Source organism: Hibiscus syriacus, unplaced genomic scaffold (genome assembly GCF_006381635.1).
Source record: "Hibiscus syriacus cultivar Baekdansim isolate YM2019G1 unplaced genomic scaffold, ASM638163v2 tig00109971_pilon, whole genome shotgun sequence".
In the NCBI taxonomy this organism is placed as follows: Eukaryota; Viridiplantae; Streptophyta; class Magnoliopsida; order Malvales; family Malvaceae; genus Hibiscus; species Hibiscus syriacus.
The window spans coordinates 826290-844555 of record NW_024062542.1 but is presented as its reverse complement, the minus strand read 5'-3'; the positions used below and the strand labels follow the sequence as shown (position 1 = coordinate 844555).

The 18266-nt window shown below is 30.9% G+C and overlaps 1 protein-coding gene across 2 annotated transcripts; it reads left to right on the top strand.

Annotated features, from left to right (window-relative positions):
• The first annotated feature begins 12728 nt into the window (after positions 1–12728).
• LOC120211222 (transcription factor HHO6-like) lies at positions 12729–15052 on the top strand. Of its 2 annotated transcripts, XM_039209819.1 has the most exons (6): positions 12729–13061; positions 13241–13488; positions 13579–13790; positions 13836–13939; positions 14350–14426; positions 14583–15052. In XM_039209819.1, exons 1-6 carry the CDS (start codon positions 12848–12850, stop codon positions 14859–14861), a joined length of 1134 nt encoding a protein of 377 aa, XP_039065750.1. In that variant the 5' UTR covers positions 12729–12847; the 3' UTR covers positions 14862–15052. The 2 variants fall into 2 exon arrangements, with proteins under 2 accessions (XP_039065750.1, XP_039065749.1); XM_039209818.1 differs by having other exon boundaries at positions 13579–13939.
• The last annotated feature ends 3214 nt before the right edge of the window (positions 15053–18266 follow it).

The window sequence follows — 18266 nt, the reverse complement described above, 5'->3', positions numbered from 1 at the left end:
AAGAATATCGATTAGATGCCATCAGGCCCCGATTCTTTTAAACCTTTCATAGAAAAGAGCGTAGGCCAAACTTCATCCATGGTATTACATCTCGTCAAATATACTTCTTCATCATCGCTACATCTGGGTATGAATTTGTCATAAGCTTCGTACAGTCTCTCGTGGACCTTCTTCTCAAAGAGTTTTTTATAGTATTCCACCACATGAGTTTGGAGTTGTTGACTATCAGTCACCCAAGAATTCCCAACGAACAACCCTTTGATCATATTAAGTTTTTTTTAGCATCGTTGAAAGATGAAAGATGAAAGAATCTTGTATTACGTTCTCCCTGAATAATCTAGTTGAGCTTGGATTTTTGTAACTAGAGAATTTCTTCTTGGGCTAACAACTGATACTCTTCATTTAAGGTTTTTTTCTAGGTTTTGGAGTCCTCTTGAGCAAAGTAGTTAGGATCTTTCTGAATACCTCTCTGTCTTTTGATCAACGTGCGTTTTTGTTTGAAGATGTTCCCAAAGAATTTTTCACTCAATAATATATTTCTTAGTCCCAACAACGGCATCAACGAGGGAATCTTCCTTTTTCTCCCATGCATTTTTGAAAACATTATTTAAGTCCTCGTGGGTAAGCCACGTGATTTCAAAGCGAAAAGGTCTTTTTTCTTTGTTACTCTGATAATCCTTGTCGGTGTTAAGCAAGATTAGGTTGTGATCAGAATGCACCCTGTTGCAATTGATAACACAAAGATTAGGAAACTGGGTAATCATCTCCACGTTGTGCAAAGCTCTGTCTAAGCGTTCTTGGAGGACCACTTCACCAGACTCTTTGCACCCACGTGAACTTGTTTCCCATACATCTTGCATCCATGAGGTTACACGTGTTTCCGTAATTTCTTGAAGTGTTTATACAATCCATACAATCACGCTGGCTGCCTTGAAGGGTTTATCTACCCCTCTAGCAAATGAGCTAAGATCCTCCCAAAACTCGGGCTTCTTCGAGTGATGTGATTGTACATAAACCAAGGACAAAAGCCATTTCTTCTCGTCTTCTTGAATATTACAATAAATTGGTTGGTTAGTAGCATACCTAACCATAACCTTAGCTTGGTTCATGTGCCAGAGCAGAGTAAGACCTCCTCGAAACCCTTAAGTTGTAACCTCAAAGAGTTAATCGAACTTAAGAGCTTTTTGGATAGACTTTCATGTTCCCTCTCTAGCTTTTGTTTCTAGTGAACACATGATCGAAAGTTTTTCCACACGATTGAGCTCCTTGTAGTTTCTTCTAAAATCATCATTCCAAGATAAAATCTTCATTGGTTTATGTGGATGTTTTCAGTACATGTTTGAGCACCAGGCTCACCATTCCCTTGAGGCGGGGATAAATCCATTTCAACGTTTGGATCTGATGAAACTTGTTCCAACTGATTTTCTCCCTTTAGAACTCTCTCGTAGTTGTTTTTACCTGTGTCATTTTCTAAATACACGATCATATCCTCAGAGATCTCCATCCCATCCCTATTGCTAATAGTTCTCCTCTCCAAGTTCTGATTCCCGAGTGAGTGGGTAGCTTCTCTCTCGTATAAGCTTTCTATTGGTTCTTTATTTCTGGCATAGGGTTTTGACGGTTGAAAAGTAGACAATCTGACTCAGTTGCCTCCCGTTTTACTTTTATATCTAGGGGACTCTTTCTCACTACGTCCCTCAAGGGTCTTTCTCATTTCTATCGAAGCAGTTGTATCTCTCCCATTTTCCATGATTAGGTGAGTATCATTTTCCATCATCTGGTTGTTCCCAAATTCGTAGGTCTCTTTTTGGTTTGTCTCATCCCCCTTCTTGTTCAGGATGTCAAACATGTTATTATTTCGGCGATCTTGATTTCCTCCCTCTTGTTGTTTATTCTTATTTCTTGAGCCTTTTTGTTTTCTCTGAACCAACATCCAGGGTCCATACTTACTGCCCTCTTCCTCTCCTTTCTTTTCTTGCTCACTTACGTGAGGGCTTTCTTCTTGCATGTCTTTCTCAATAGTCTTGTCCTAGTTTATCTTCTCCTCCTTAGAATCTTTCTTCTCTATGTGTTTAAGGGGACAAGACTAAGCCATGTGTCCCACTATACCACAATGGAAACAGATTGAGTGCAAACCCTCATATTCCACGTTGAAAATCATGTTCTCCACCCAGAATTTTGACAACAGTGGCTTGTTAAGGTCAACTTCCACACAGATTTTGGCAAACGCTCCATGTGTGGTCTAGGCTGTGTGAAAGTCCACTTTCAGGGGCTTTCCAACCAGTTTACCTATCTCCACGAGAGACTTTTGTCAAAATGTTCAACCAGAAAGCCTAGAATCTGAATCCAAACAGCTGTTGACTGGATACCTACACTCATCGCGACAAAGTTAGGACGCCACTTTTGATCCGTGATATAGTGGTTCGTAATCTTCCAAGGACCCCCAGTTAGGACCTTCATCCTATCCTCAAGATTTTAGAACTTGACGGCATAAAATCCATTTCCCAAGTGGATGCTTCGTATTCCCTATCAAGATTCCATGGAAAGGTGGTGCCTTATAAGCAACAATCTTCCCTGGGACCTTGATTATTAGGGCTTTTCTCTAAGGTTCACGAATTTTCAGTTTTTACTCTATTTTGATCTTGACAGTAGGTATCTCGCTTGCGATAATTTCTTCTTCTATCTCAAAATCCACTTCCGCCTCCTCTGCTTTTGTCAAAGCTTGAAACATTCCTGCGAATGGGGAGAACTCAATCACCCTATCATGCCACGATTTCTCAGAGGACCTCCCTTCTATGATCCCATAATTTACCACCGAACGAAATCTTTTGTTGCTCCTTTTAGTAGTCTCCTCCTCCGCCGCCGCCCTTGTCACCATGGTGACGGACGGACGAGAATCTTGTTCCCATGAAGAATCAAGAACGATGGATTTGCTTCTGAAAAATACGAAACGAAGAAAGAAACCAAAACACTTTAATTGACAAAATACAGCCCTGGAAAAGATTGCAAGAAAACGTAAGATTGAAATCTATGCAACATCTTTTCGTTATCCACTCGATTGAAATCGACAAATTCTTAAAATGTGACATTGAATAACACAAAAATACGAAAGCAACAAACGATCAATGATATAGGGATGGGGACAAAAGATTCCCTAACGAAGAGAAAACAGCATGTTGAGCATGAGGCAACGGGACCTGTCATCACGTGAAAGATGCTTTTTTGACAAGGAATTTAAGTGTGTCTTGTTCGAAAAAAGGTCTTATAAAAACAAGGTATCTCTGTAAGTTGTTCTTTGGATTCCATTGTTGGATGGAGAAATAATGTGGCTCTCGATCACTGAATCCCGAAAGAAAATCTGTAGGGGACACTCAAATACCATCAAAGCAATACCTTTTACTGTTGCTCGTGGTGGTGGGTGAATCACTATTGCATATTTTGCTAGATCTTTGTGATGAAAATGTTTGCATCAATTCACCTACTCATCTTCCCATTGTCAAAACTCCTAACCTACTATATATAGTGTACATAGGATCAAATCCAATAATGACGATTCTAAAAAATTTTTTTTGCATATACATATATATTAATCAAAAAATTTATGCATGTTAAGCATAAATAAAATTTATGTGTGGATAAAATTAATAAAATAGGACATTACTCGAAAAATTTAAATTTTAGGATGAACATCTTAATAGATCCTCTATTGATGGAAAAAGTTAATCTAGTCATCACAATATTAAAATAGTATAAATCAATTATTTTCATTAATTGTATAGTCAGTTTAGTTATGTAGTTTATATAAATTCATTGAGTGATCTCAATGATAAAATAATATATTATTTTAATTATAAATTTCGGATTCAAACAATAATATCTAGAAAAAAAATGTATGTATTACAATAGATTAAAAAAATCTAAACAGATTCTACCTTGTAATTCACTTCATATTATCTAGAAAAAAAGTTATGGAATATCTAAAATGCATTTCTCTTTTTCTTTTATTCAGTTACGTAGATAAGAAAAAAAATATTTTTTATTAAAAAATTATGTCTATGAGTAATTTTAAAAAATAATAAGAAAAAATATTTTTTTCTGAAATGAAAGTGATGGAGAAGGTTTTTGGATTCTTCGTTCTAAAGAGTATCCTATGAAACTCAACTTCTTTGTTGGTATTTATTTGCTTAGATTTTTCTCATTTTTTATTTCTATGTTTAGTTTTTTTATTGCTTTTTGTATTAATTTTGTTTTATTGATATAATAAAAAATATAAAACATATCAAAGATACGGATTTGTTTACACTTTATAAAAAATATAGTTCATTTTTTTAATATTTGGATGAGTAAATTAGATGACTGAGATTAATAATAGAAAATTGGAAGATATTCACGTGAAAAGAACAAGGAGATAACTTCAGTCGTCTATTTCCACTCATCTAACGATTCTAACAAAATTTTAAAATAAAAGTTTTTAAACTAAGTGTAAGTGAATCTAAACCAAATATGAGAGATGATATATTCACACATTGTAATTTTTTTTTTAATTTTACATATTTTTAAAATAATTTAATGAGTAAAATAAACTACTAATATTAACAATAAAAAATAGGAATATATTCACAGGAAAAGAACAAGGAGAATATATATCATGCTATTTCTCCAGTAAATTTAAAACACTAGTATTATATTATTATGAATTAAACAAAACTAAAAATTGATATGATTAGAAATATATGTGTGTGTGATTTGAATATTTTAGAATAAATTACGAAATAATAAATGTTTGGAATTTTTTAATTATTAATGAGTTGTTTGAACTCGAAATGTTTAAGAAGAATAATACTCCATTTAATCATCAACGTCACTTAATATAAATATAATTATCTAAACATAAATCAAATTAAAAAAAGTTGATCTAAAATTAAATCAAATACGCTTTTATTTAAGATCAAATAAAAAACTCTCATGTGGAGGCCAATAAACCACTGAATTCTGCTTTAATGGCATTTCTAACGAGTCGGGTACGAAAATAATTTGTCGTCGAAATAAGTTCATCACCGTTAATCATGCGTTGGCACTGGGCCATCGAAACATTACAAGAAATCATTTTCAGTGATACTAAAAATGGTCAATAAATATATTAAATTTAGTTACGAAATATGATGATTACAATTTTTTTTGAGTCGTTACTAATAACTCTATCACTATTGTATTAGTGATTATTTTAATAAATTTTATCACAATTATTGATATGTTTATGAATACGTTTTTTGACACAGAAAGAATAATGACAGTGACAAAATTTTAGATAAAAATATTATCCGAATCAGTGACATATATTTATCACAACTAATAATTAAATTGATTAACTAAAAATTTTAATATGAAATCAATTATAGTAGATATTACATTTTTAGTTGTATTCATCTTCTTTAGAATTGCATTGTAATCATTATCACCAGTTAATTATTTGTTAACGATAGATGATGTGACATGTTTCCACATGTTTATTTTTTTATATAACCATCAGTATCAAATTTTTATTAATCGACTAATCCAGATAGGGTACTACATAGGTAAGGGTGACCCTCCCAACTCAATTTGCTTAAACGGTCTAATATCTCGTCCTATTAGACCAACTGATTGTTTGATTTCATAATATTCATTTTAAAAGTGATAAAAAATAATTTTCATCATAAATAATCTATTTTTTATGACGAAATTATTTAATGTCAAAATTATATGATGACTAAGATCATGCTTCTTGCAGTGAGAATGTTATTCCTGAATGGTGGATGATCGGCGGTGAAGGATCTTCGGATATACACAATTACATGCTTTTACGTTCTTTCCTTTTTGTCATTAAAAATGATGTGGATGACTTTGATTACTCACGTTCTTTCATGTTCTTGTAATATGTATTATATTTTTTTTTTTTGAAGCTGGATTAGATAATTACCTCTCCAGGCCAAATTTATTAGGTTATCTTATTTATCTATAATAGTTTTAAATTCTCCAAATGAATATAGATAGAATTTTTCGATCATTAAAGATATATCATGATTGGATTATCGTAAGGTGAATTTATTATTATTATTATTATTATTATTATTATTATTATTATTATTATTATTATTATTATTATTATTATTATATGTACTTTTACCTTAGTGTTGATGATGTTATCATTTGTTGAGTAATTTTAACAAAAAAAATTTTATATATCCCTCTTTTATCTTTAGGTGAATAATTTGTTTATTTTAATAACTTTGAAGTTATATACGACTAATGTGAATGGTTTTCGTTTAGTATTAGTCTTTTCTCTGTAAAAAAATATTTTTTTTAGTTTATAACATAGTTTATATTTTTTTTATTTTGGGTAAACTAGTTCTCGACATTATTATTATTATTATTATTATTATTATTATTATTATTATTATTATTATTATTATTATTATTATTATTATTATTATTATTATTATTATTATTATTAAATTTTGTAGGCCATTACAACAAGCCCTATTGCGCCAAAATCAAAAATAAAAACTGGCCTACAACCCAAGTCACCCAATTGGCCCGGTCCAGACCTGAGCCCAGCTACCAAACCCAAAACTCGGGCCCGAGCAAAAAACCCTAGGCTCTCTTCTCATGTCCTTGGCGCCGCACGATCACATTCGTTGGATCTATGAGAGATCCAACGGCCCAGATTAATCACCAGTTAGGGTTTTTACCCTTAGCTCCAACCGCCACTCATCATGGATCGTCTGATTTGGACCCATCCAATGGTCCATATCAAGCCAATTAAATCTATCATTGCCTTGCTCCACGAATCATCTGCCACCGTTGCTGCCACCAACCACACACCAGTCTCCTGCCATGACAGTTTACCAAAATCATCAAGCCACTACAAACACACAAGGTAACATTGTAATGATTTCTTTTTAATGATGAAAAAGTTGTAAAATAAGGGTTATAAAACCCAAACTATGTTGTTATAAAAAAATGGTTACCCTTTTCGGTTTTCCAAAAAGCGAAAGGCAATAATATCATAAAACTATGAGGTATATTTTCCTTTTTATTTTCTCTCAGTTTTCAAATAGAGTAATGAAAAAAAATTGAAGCTTTGCATGTAACAAAAGAAAAGAGAGGAAAGTAGATCTATACCTTAGAGTGGGGAGTCAAACCGGAGGGGGCCCGGTTCGTCTTCACGGCAGCCGGAGCGTGTAAGAAGGCGAAAAGTCGAATCTTTTCAAGGCTCTTTGGGAGTCTTTAGGGAGTTTTTAGGAGGTTTTGGCCTTAGATCTAAGCCTAGGAAGGTAGATTTGAGCTTTAGGGGTTTTTGGGTTGATTTAAGGGTTTCGACCGCCTTGTGTGGCGGCCGGAACGACGGGATAAGGCGGCCAGCAGTGGGTCGGCCGAGGGAAGAAAAAAGAAAAGAGAGAGGTTTTGATTTTTTTTTAGAAATTCGATTTAAAATAAAAAAAAGGTTGTATATATAGAAAAATTTAGGGTAAAATCATGCTTAAGTCCTTCCCGTTTGAGCATGTTTTTACAAAGTGGTAACATGTAAGGATCGTTTATGCAATTTACCCATTTTTTTGTTTGCTTTATAATTTTAGGGTTATTTATTATTTAGTCCCCCATTTTAACCGTGATTTTTCATGTTAGTCACCTGTAGGGACCAAATATACTATTTACCTACTTTTATGTATGTTATATATTTTTAGGGTTATTTGCTTTTTAGTCCCTCTATGTTTTCTATGTTTGTGTGTTTTTACATTTTGGTCAAATGTAGTGACTATTTAATTTTTTTAAATATTTCTGGACTGATTAGGTAATTTGCCCATATTTTATTCGAAAGGATGTTTTATGCTGGAAAAAAGAAATAATTATGAAATGGTCCCTGTAATTTTAGCATGTTTATTTTTCGAACTGTAATATGTTTTTTTATTTAATTTAAATTAGCCATGCAATTTTATTTTATTTTAATTTGGTCCTCATGTTTTATTTATTTTTATTCTTTGTAATTTTAGCACTTAATATTAAGAATGTTCATTTTAGTCACTTTTGTACTTTATTTTATTTTAATTTTTGACATGATGATTTGATTGTTTATATTATAGTCCTATTTACATTTTGTTTTATTTTAATTTTTGCATGTTGCTTGTCTATTATTTCATTTTTCTCACTAATTAGTTTTGCATGATATCCTCTTAAGCATCTCTTGAGTCGAATCGAAATAATTTGACTAAGGGTAATATTCGTTCATTTTAATATTGTCGTAAAATAATTGTCTTAACGTATAAGAAAGTTACTTTTGATAATTTTAAAATGAAAGTCTATCCCGTTAAGTGACACAAATTAGATTGAATCCATTTTAAAATTTGGGGATTGGGAAAAAGATCATGTTCTTTTAATTAAGTTCACCGAGAAAAGACTGTTAGATCGAATCTAAGGTCTCGTCTCGATGTATTCAAATAATTGAACATCCTTATTCATATTAAAGGTTGGTAAAATAAATAATTAATTGTACTTGCTTGGGGTATGCTTCTAATTTGCTTTATTTTTGCATGTGTTTTTCAATGGGTTCTCAAAATAGTAACACTCGAACCGATACTGAAACCAATAATATCTCTTTTTTTCGTTTGGAGTAATAAATGAATTCTTTAAGGCATGAGAGGTAATTTATTCTCGGTTGGAAATAATTAGATATTATCGTTTTCCTCTTGAATCAATATTGATTTTTAAGGTGAAATAGTGATATTTCTTCATTTCGGTTGGAGTAATAAATGATTTTTTTAAGGCATAAGAGGTCATTTATTCTCGATTAGAAATAATTAGATATTATCATTTTTCTCTCGAATCAATATTGAATTTTAAGACGAAATAGTGATATCTCTTCATTTTGATCGAAGTAATAAACGACTGCTTTAAGGTATAAGAGGTCATTTATTCCCGGTTGGAAATAATTAGATATTATCGTTTTCTCTCTTAGAATTATTTTGTGTTGTTATTTTGAATTAATATTGAACTTTAGGATGTAAATATAATATTTTCTTTTTTTGATTAGTGTAAGAACCGACTGCTTTAAGGCATGAGAGGTCGATTCTTCTCGATAGGAAATAATTGAATATTATTGTGTTTCATCCTAAAATTCAAAGAATATTACTTGTATGAGATCTTAAATTAAATTAGACTCGAATTCTTAAATTTCATTGCAAAAATAATTAGTTAATAATCATTTAGGTACCGATTTAGGGCACTGTCGGGGTGCTAATCCTTCCCCACTTGTAACTGACTCCCGAACTCGAATTTTGGTAACATGTTCCGTAAATTTGTTGTTTTAATTAAAAATTAATATTTTTATTAAAATGACAAATACGTTTTGGGTGCCCAATCACACCCTATTCAAATATTGGCGGCGACTCCTCAAATTATGTTTTATTACTAACCGATCATCAAATTGTTCGAAAATGAGACCCCTTTTAAAAACCGTTTCAACACTAATTATTTGATCACCCACATATTACTTAATTTATGTTTTGGCCACTTAACTATTATTTTTTTCAAAATCATAGTCAACCTTAGATTTGATTTTAATTACCTATCGACCCGCGCCGGACATCTGACTTTGGTGGGTGAGTCTTCGAGCAGAGATTTTCTGCATACACAATAATTCAAACTCGAGACATTGCTTAAGCAATATCAAGATGCTCGCCACTTGAACCAACCCCGTTGATGATTTTTAATTATTTTCCAATCATAACACGACATTATCTTATGATGATACGTCATCATCACCACTAATCTTTTAAAGAGGAGTGACCAAAATATAACATTAAATATGATTCAAAATAAATAATAATTGACTAAATAATAAATGGGTACTGAATAAATAATTTATCCTTTTTGGGCAAGAATTTAAACAAATATTATCTTATAATCACATTAAACTATTTAAAAATATATGCATCCAAATTTTAGATTTCAAAATTGTTTATAAAATTACAAATGAAAATATAATGAAATTATAATATTAAAATAGCGTAAATTCAATTAATTTCGTAAAGACAAGGGTGGACCAGAAAGTAACAATTTTGTAAAGTGAAAAGGCTTTTTGTCAACTCTTTAGGTTAGAAAACTGTGAACAACGGCAGCAGCTCGGTTATGCGAACCAAGAGATGCCTTTGAATGGACCTTTTAGGTAAAAAGCTGACCATGAATAATACTAATAATAATAAATAAATGAAACAAAAAAGATAAAAAAATCTAATCTACAAATTAGATAAATCATCAGTCTTAATATATAGTTAAAAAAAATATTATCGGTTTTGTTATTAATTTTTTAACAAAATCAATAAAAATTTATCGATTTTATTATTTTTTTATCAATTTTGTTATTTTTTCTACCTGTTTATTATTATTAGACATATTACCAAAAATATTAAAAAAATATTAATATTTTAAATAAAAATAATAATATTTTAAATATTTTTATTAATTTTATTTAAAAATAATAATAAAACCAATAACACATTTCCATGTAAAACTTCCCCACAAATTAAGCTAAAGACTAGATGGGATCTAAAAGCGGCGATTCCCCTTTGAAAATGAGAAAAAGAGAGAGAGAGAGGAGAATATCAAGTTCTAGTGTTCAACAATGGTAAATAACCTTTGGTTTAATTGATAAAAGCTCCTCTAAATTTTATCATTATTTTCAACTTGGTATCTATTTTCCCGAAAATACCCCTAAATTATTTTCTCATTATTCCAAAATTAAAGTTTAAACCTAATTCAGCCTCAATTTAAAAAAACAATCTCAATTTTCATAAATATGAAATTAAAGTTTAAACGTAATCTAAACCTGATTTTTGTTTTTGCACCGTTGGATCGGATTAACCAAAATTTGCACGTGTTATATTCTAAGTGGTTCATAGCTTTAAACGATCGATGTAATATTTTTTGTGATTTGGAGAAGGAGAACATAATTTAGTAGCACCTCTAATAAAAAGAAAATTTAGGTGCCAAAATAAGGAAAATGGTATAATTTACAGGGTAATTTATTAATTAAGCCATAACCCTTGTAATTATATTAAAATATTTTATTGATTAAAAACATTGTGGCAAATTAAATGTTATACACGTGTTTGAATCTCCATGGATATTATAGCCTCATATTCCCACATTTGCTGGCACATAAACCAAATGATCACTCCATTCTGTGGATGAGTCTTTGACTAATCTTCATCAAAAGTTGTGATTTAATTTTAAGATAATTTTAATAAGTTTTATAGTGAGGCAACTTAATATATAATTAAAAAATATTATTAGTTTTATTTTTATTTAAATAATAAAATTAGTAAAAAATTACTTAAAGTATTATTATTAATATTTTTTAATATTTCGGTAATGTGTCCAATAATAATAAAATCGATAAAAAAAATAAAATCAGTTACACTTTACCGGTTTTGTTAACAAAACCGGTAAAACGTCCAATAATAACAAAAATAGTATAAATAATAATATTTTGTAATTTTATATTGATCTTATTATTTAAATAATAACAAAACCGATAACACATTTTTTATTCATATATTAAAACTGTCACGTAATCATTTCTTATTCACTTTCTCATATTCCCTTGGGGTTTCGGTCATTTTTACCAACTTCATGTGTTAATTTTGTAAGATTTTTTATAAATACTGTATTAAAAGTTTTAAGAATAAGTCACTAATCTCAAATATAAATAATAAATGGATATAGATTATGTAAAAAAAACTTAAAATAATAAATATCAAGTTTTATATACGAGTGCTTAATTTAATATATAATTTGATAGATATGTGAACCTATCAAACGGTTTAAGTGATTGAAACGGTGTTATTAGAAGTCTTTGGATTCGAACAATTGTGTTTGTATTAGGAGTATACGTGCGTTATTAACAACTAAAATAATTCTAAATAAATACTATCTTATAATTAATTTTAAACTATTAAAAATTATATATAAATTTTAAACAATTCTAAATAGATACTATCTTTTAATATATATAATTTTTGTATTTTTGTTATTCATTTATTTATTAAAAAATTAAAATCAAAACCGTCTATATGAGAGACTTGAGTAATATAAAATGGTGGGTGAACTCAAAGAGATGGGCGAGTCATAGATTGAATATGTGAGGACTCGAAGTGATTTTTTATGAGAGTTTTGCCGGAAACCATGTACAAAATAACATACTTCCAAAATTTCCATTTCCTATTTTCCCGGAAAGTTACGAGCGACTGTTTTAATATACGATAAAATAAAAATTTTATTAGTTTTGTTATTATGTTTTTAATAAAATTGATAAAAAATTATTAGAAATATTATTATTTTTATCGATTTTATTATTATTATGTACTTTATCAAATATTAAAAAATATTAATGTTTTAAGTAAAAATAATAATATTTTAAATATTTTTTTATCGATTTCATTAAAAAATAATAATAAAATCAATAATGTATTTTCTTAATCGTATATTAAGATTATTATATTAAATAAAATTTCCAACTTATGACCCAGAAACGGAGATTTATACTTTTTCTTTAAGATTCTATGTTCCCAAACAAAACAAAAGAAAGAAAAGCTTCTCTCTCACTCAACACTCGCATTATTTTATAAATTAATAAACAAATAATTCTCTCTACCCTCTCTCTATATATTCCATTTTCCATTTTGTGATCATATCGCTTGCCTCCCTCCTCATTTAGCCTTTCACTTATATTTGGCAGACAAAGAAAGAAGAAGAAATTCTAAGAAAGGAAGGAGGAAAAAGACTTTTGAGAGAAAAGGAAGGATCGAAAATGGGTTTGGTTCATCCAGAACTAAGCTTGGATTTTCGACCAACTTTTGTACCAAAAACGATCACTAATTTCTTCAAGGAGGTTTCACTGATCGGAAACGTTTCTGATAAGGCTTCGAAACCCGATGCAATTTTGAAAGGGTTGGAAGAAGAAATGGAAAAGATCGATGCTTTTAAACGTGAACTTCCTCTTTGCATGCTTCTTTTGAATGATGGTTCGTTTCTTCAATCAATTTTAATCACCCAATTATTTGGCTCCCTTTTGAGCTCTTGATTTCGTTCTTTTTTTTAAAAGAAATGTTTAGCCTCCAGCTTGGTTGAACTCGGGTTTGGTCTTTTCTATGTTTAATTGAACTTATCTAATGCAAAATCTGGGTTTTGTGTTTGATTGCAGCGATTGTAGCTTTGAAAGAGGAGTATATGCAATGTACGGCGAGAAACGCTGAACCAATTTTAGAAGAATTCATTCCATTGAAGAACAAGGAGGAAAATAATCAGAGTGAAGAGGATGGTTCCTTAATCACCATCAAAAAGGAAGAAGACTATAACAACAACAACTGCAATAATTATAAGGACAAGAAAACTTGGATGCGTTCCGTTCAGCTTTGGAATGCCGATGATGATGACACTCTAGATGATAAGGTACCTTGAAGAACACTGAAGACAGCATATTTGAGCTGAATGAGTCATTTACAACTGAAATTTAACTACTTTTTGCTTCATTTACAACAGAGAAACCATGGAGATCCATGTAAAAACAGGGGAGCAGCTAGAACGTTTACGCCATTTAAGGCAAGTTTGGGGTTTGCAGTGAGGAAAGAAGAGAAAAAGGAGATACCGGTTCCTGGATTAACGCTTTTGACACCTGAAATCAAGAATCCGGAACATGAATCAGATTCTACGGGATCAAGGACGAATTATAGCAGAGCAGTTTCGTGTTCTGCGACCAATGAGCAATCGACTTTTCGGTCGGTACCGCTGGCAGTGCTGTCCAATCAGCAGCAGCAGACTGGTAGGAAGCAAAGGCGGTGCTGGTCGCCCGAGTTGCATCGCAGGTTCGTCAATGCTCTGCAGCAGTTAGGAGGCTCTCAAGGTGAGAAATAAAAGACCAATTGAAAATTATCTTAGCTGGTCGCAATTTTTTTCTGTTCTTGGATTGTTTATTATTCTAGACCTGCTAGATAAGAATTAGAAAGTTCGGTTAACGGGAAGATCAGATGTGTTCGTTTATCACTCAATCTGGTTTCACTTCAAAGATGGAAAACATGATTTAGAGTCCAACAAGGGTCTTTGGGAATGTGTATGAATTGTGCATGTATGATTAGTTTGGTTTGAGATCATGGATGATTAGATATACATAAGTGAAATCAAAGATCCTGTGCTATTAACCGATCCGTTGGGAATCGGGATCATAGGATCGAAGTGTTCTTTTTAAAGGCAAATCGTTCTTTGATCGTTTTAGTTTCAAGTTTCTGAGTCGAAGTTCTTTGAATATTTTTGCAGTGGCCACTCCGAAGCAGATTAGGAAACTTATGCAAGTAGATGGCTTGACAAATGATGAAGTTAAGAGTCATTTGCAGGTAGGGAGCTTACTTCTTAATCTCTCTTTCCGTCTTTTGTAGTAATTCGATCTCCCCAAAGTAGTGAAAAGATATAGATCATGTGTTTCTTAATATTTTGATTTGTATTTGAATTTTGATGTCGAATATTGATGAAAGAACTTTTTTACTATCCAGAAATACCGACTACACACACGAAGACTTCCAGCCACAACGACACAATCAGCATTTGTTTTGGGGAGTGGTCATGCATGGACATCCCAAGATCAGTACGGAGAATCCTCGAAAACGAGCAGCTTGCAGTCCGCTTCTCCACAAGGTCCTCTCCAGTTAGCCACGAACACCAGAGGGACCTCGACTACTGGAGGTGACAGCGTGGAAGACGATGAAGATGCAAAAACAGAGTGCTATAGCTGGAAAAGCCATGTTCAGAAACCCGGAAAAACTGATGTATAGTGTTTATCCACCATGAATTTTGCAGATGAAGTATACATGGGAGGAATTCAATATATTATACTATTACTGTATCGTACATAAAAAAAAAGAGAAGATCTTGAGAAATAAGAGAAGATAAGAGGGTGTCAATTGTCAAATTTTGCAGGATTTAGCTTTCCTTGGATCTTGAATTGAGCTTTTGTTTTATTGCATTATTCCCATATCTTAATGCTATAATTTTCCCCTATTACTGGAGCCATTACACTTGGTTTCAGAAATGCCTCAAATCTCCAACAATTTTCATGTGGAAATAGTCTTCTTCTACCTATAATTTTTCAGTTGATTTAATTTGAAAACTTAGTGATTAACCGTTATAGTTTGGAGCAACAAATACAGTTTTGGATTTTTTTTATTAGTCTAAGGTGTTTATAAGATAATACCTCATTTAACAATGAACATTCAAAAATTCCTTTAGAAGTCATGTCCGAACCCATAATTTTTAGGGTCATCATTTAACGACCGAAGTTATTTGATTCATACAATCCCCATAAATTTTATAAATAATAATCATCCCTTACCCATTCAACCACTGAATTGTTTGGTTCGAATAATAATGCGATTCTTAAATCTGAATCAAAGTCAAATTGTTTAAAATAACCAGATTTTTACCCTTTCACCTAACCCATGTCAATATGTCATATAGCACAAACAAAAGAAACCCATCAATTGTAATATGTTCATAATTCAATTGGGAGCATGACAAAACAGTCACCCTCACAAGCAAAATAATGGAGAGAATCTTGTAGACAGGACAATATGATTATGGAGCATGTGGAAATGATGAAAACTCTTCATAAATTTCCCCTTTTTTTTAAAAGGTTTTTCTCTCTCTACTTGATTCTAAAATTCAAATTCAAAGTTTGAAGAGGAAGATGATGATTGGTGAATATAAGATTAATTTAAACAGCTAGCAATAGCTAAGCACATTTAAGTCTAACCCCACAAAAGAATATGCATGCTGGTCAGTCTCACCATAGAGTATGATTTCTAAGATTATATATAATAAGGCCTGAATCTGATCATCAAAAGTATTTGGTGAAAACAAAGACACAATCAATATCCATCCAACTACCACTTAATTATTGTTCTTCATATTTTACTTTCTACTTTGTCTCATATCATCAATGTTGAGACTATTTGACTTTTGTCTATAGTAAAGCCAATAATATTTGAGTTCAATCACCGATGAAAACCCGAATTTTTTTGGATGACCTAATCGATATTTGATAAGTTGTTTGTTACTGATCAATCACGGAATAAAAATGACATAAAGTCGATAGATGCGAAAGTGATAAATTTAGTTTACTATAGGGGCGAAAGTTATTCTTTTTGTCTGTTTTCTATAATATTAAATTATTTATATCTATTTTTATGTAGAAATTAAAGGATATTATGCACTTATATACATTCAAATTCTTGTATAATCAATTGTTTGGTTTCAAATATTTTATAATGTTGTTAAAATCAGATCAAATTGACAAGTGTCATTTACAGTAATTGTGAAATGGCTGCTGGGTGTTAATTGTATATTATTTTAATCATGTATTGTTTTGAAAGTTCAGAAGAGAAACGATTATTAATTTTTAGTTTAACAAATTAAAATCCATTTTAACCTGAATTTTAAATATAATTATTAATTATAGATCTGGGTTTTAAGCTTGAGATTTAATTGTCATTTTCATCTGAATTTTATTTGGACCTGAGTCTACGCATAGTTATCTGGGTCTTTGGTTCCTTGCATTTTGGGCTAATAATAATAATGAAGTTAAATTATCTGTTGCACAAATTAAACGACTTTAATAGTTAAATGATGGTTGTTAATTTTTAGAGATCTCGGATTCGAGTATCAATGATTGTAAGGTATTTGAGTGTTCATTCTCAAATGATTAAGAGTTTTTAGAACATATATTATCACTTGTAATCACTCTAGATTAATAAAAAAAGTAAAATTATATGTTTGATCATCTATCTATTATCGCATTTTTTTTTGAACACGTCATGTGTAATGTAACATTTTATTTTTATTTCGATCGTAATGCAGATAAGTTTAATCATTGACTCAACGGAAAATATAATGTAATATAATATAATAATATTTTTAATCTCTAAAAACTTATATATTTTATCAAATTAATCTTAATTCGAAATAACTCATTAAAACTTCAATATTTAAAATTATTATAAAATTGGTTTAAAATATCCTTTCCCAAATTTTGATCTTCTCGAACACCCATTCTCCAAGATAGCCATCGCCCACCGTCCATTAAAATTTGAAATGCCAAGCTCTTAACATTTTAGGGAAGTTTTTATGTACGATAACTTAATTTAAGGCTAAAAAATGATATGAAATGGACACAATCGAAAATGTTATAAGAAAAACATAATATTTTCGATTGTGCGCAACCAAAATTAAAATGTTACAAATGTATGAAAAATGTAACATTTTTTATTGCCAACCATAAATGTTATGAAGAAGGTGTACAACCCAAAAATGTTAAGAAAAAATTAACATTTTCGGTTGCATCTCTTCCTGTTGTTCTTTAGGCTTAAATTAGGCTAATGTCCCTTAGACATTCTCTTGCATCCCAGATTCAAACAATCCAATGCATTCAATCGACGGCGAGGAAGATGAAAAGTGCGGCACAAGTGAAATAAAAAATTATATTAAAAATGATAAATTAAAATTTTATCCTCAAGCTATTTTAAATTTTACAAAAGGACCCATAGTTATTGTTGAAAACATTTTGATGTTTCGATATAACGAATTAAGTTAAATGAATTTTAAGATTTTACAAATGATTTTCTAAAAGTATATTCGATTTAATTACTCGAATATCAAATTATTACTCCAAGTCTTTTAAGATCAATTTCAAACCTTACTAAATGTGTAAAATTGTGTTTTATACTTAATATATTTTTGAAACAATTTTCACAAAGTATTTTGAACCAAAATCAAGCCTAAAATCAATTTTTCAGACGAATTAAATTGAACATCGAATGTATTTCATGCATCGATGCACATACCATGCACCGATGCACTAAGGATGTTATGAAAACATCGAATGCATTTGATGCATCGATGTACTAGTCATGCATCGATGCACTCTGGCTATTTTGAAACATCGAATGCACTTGATGCATCGATGCACTCTTAGTGCACTGATGCACTAAGGGTTCAACGGTCAAAATATTTGAATTTTACACTGATGCACCGATGCACCATGAGTATGCATCGATGCACTGACGCTCCCAACTGCTTTAATTAATTGTTTTCACACTTAAACGACTCTATTGACTCCACTAATCATCCCCAACATTCATAAGTGATTCAAGGTGTATTTAAACAAGCTTAGAAGCCATTGATCA

What these genes read in the sequence shown, in the direction of transcription:
- LOC120211222 (XM_039209818.1), top strand. Translation starts at nt 12,848, where the DNA reads ATGGGTTTGGTTCATCCAGAACTAAGCTTGGATTTTCGACCAACTTTT. An exon ending in ATGACACTCTAGATGATAAG is followed by an intron (nt 13,489 to 13,578) that starts GTACCTTGAAGA and finishes CATTTACAACAG; the next exon opens with AGAAACCATGGAGATCCATG. An exon ending in GCAGTTAGGAGGCTCTCAAG is followed by an intron (nt 13,940 to 14,349) that starts GTGAGAAATAAA and finishes ATATTTTTGCAG; the next exon opens with TGGCCACTCCGAAGCAGATT.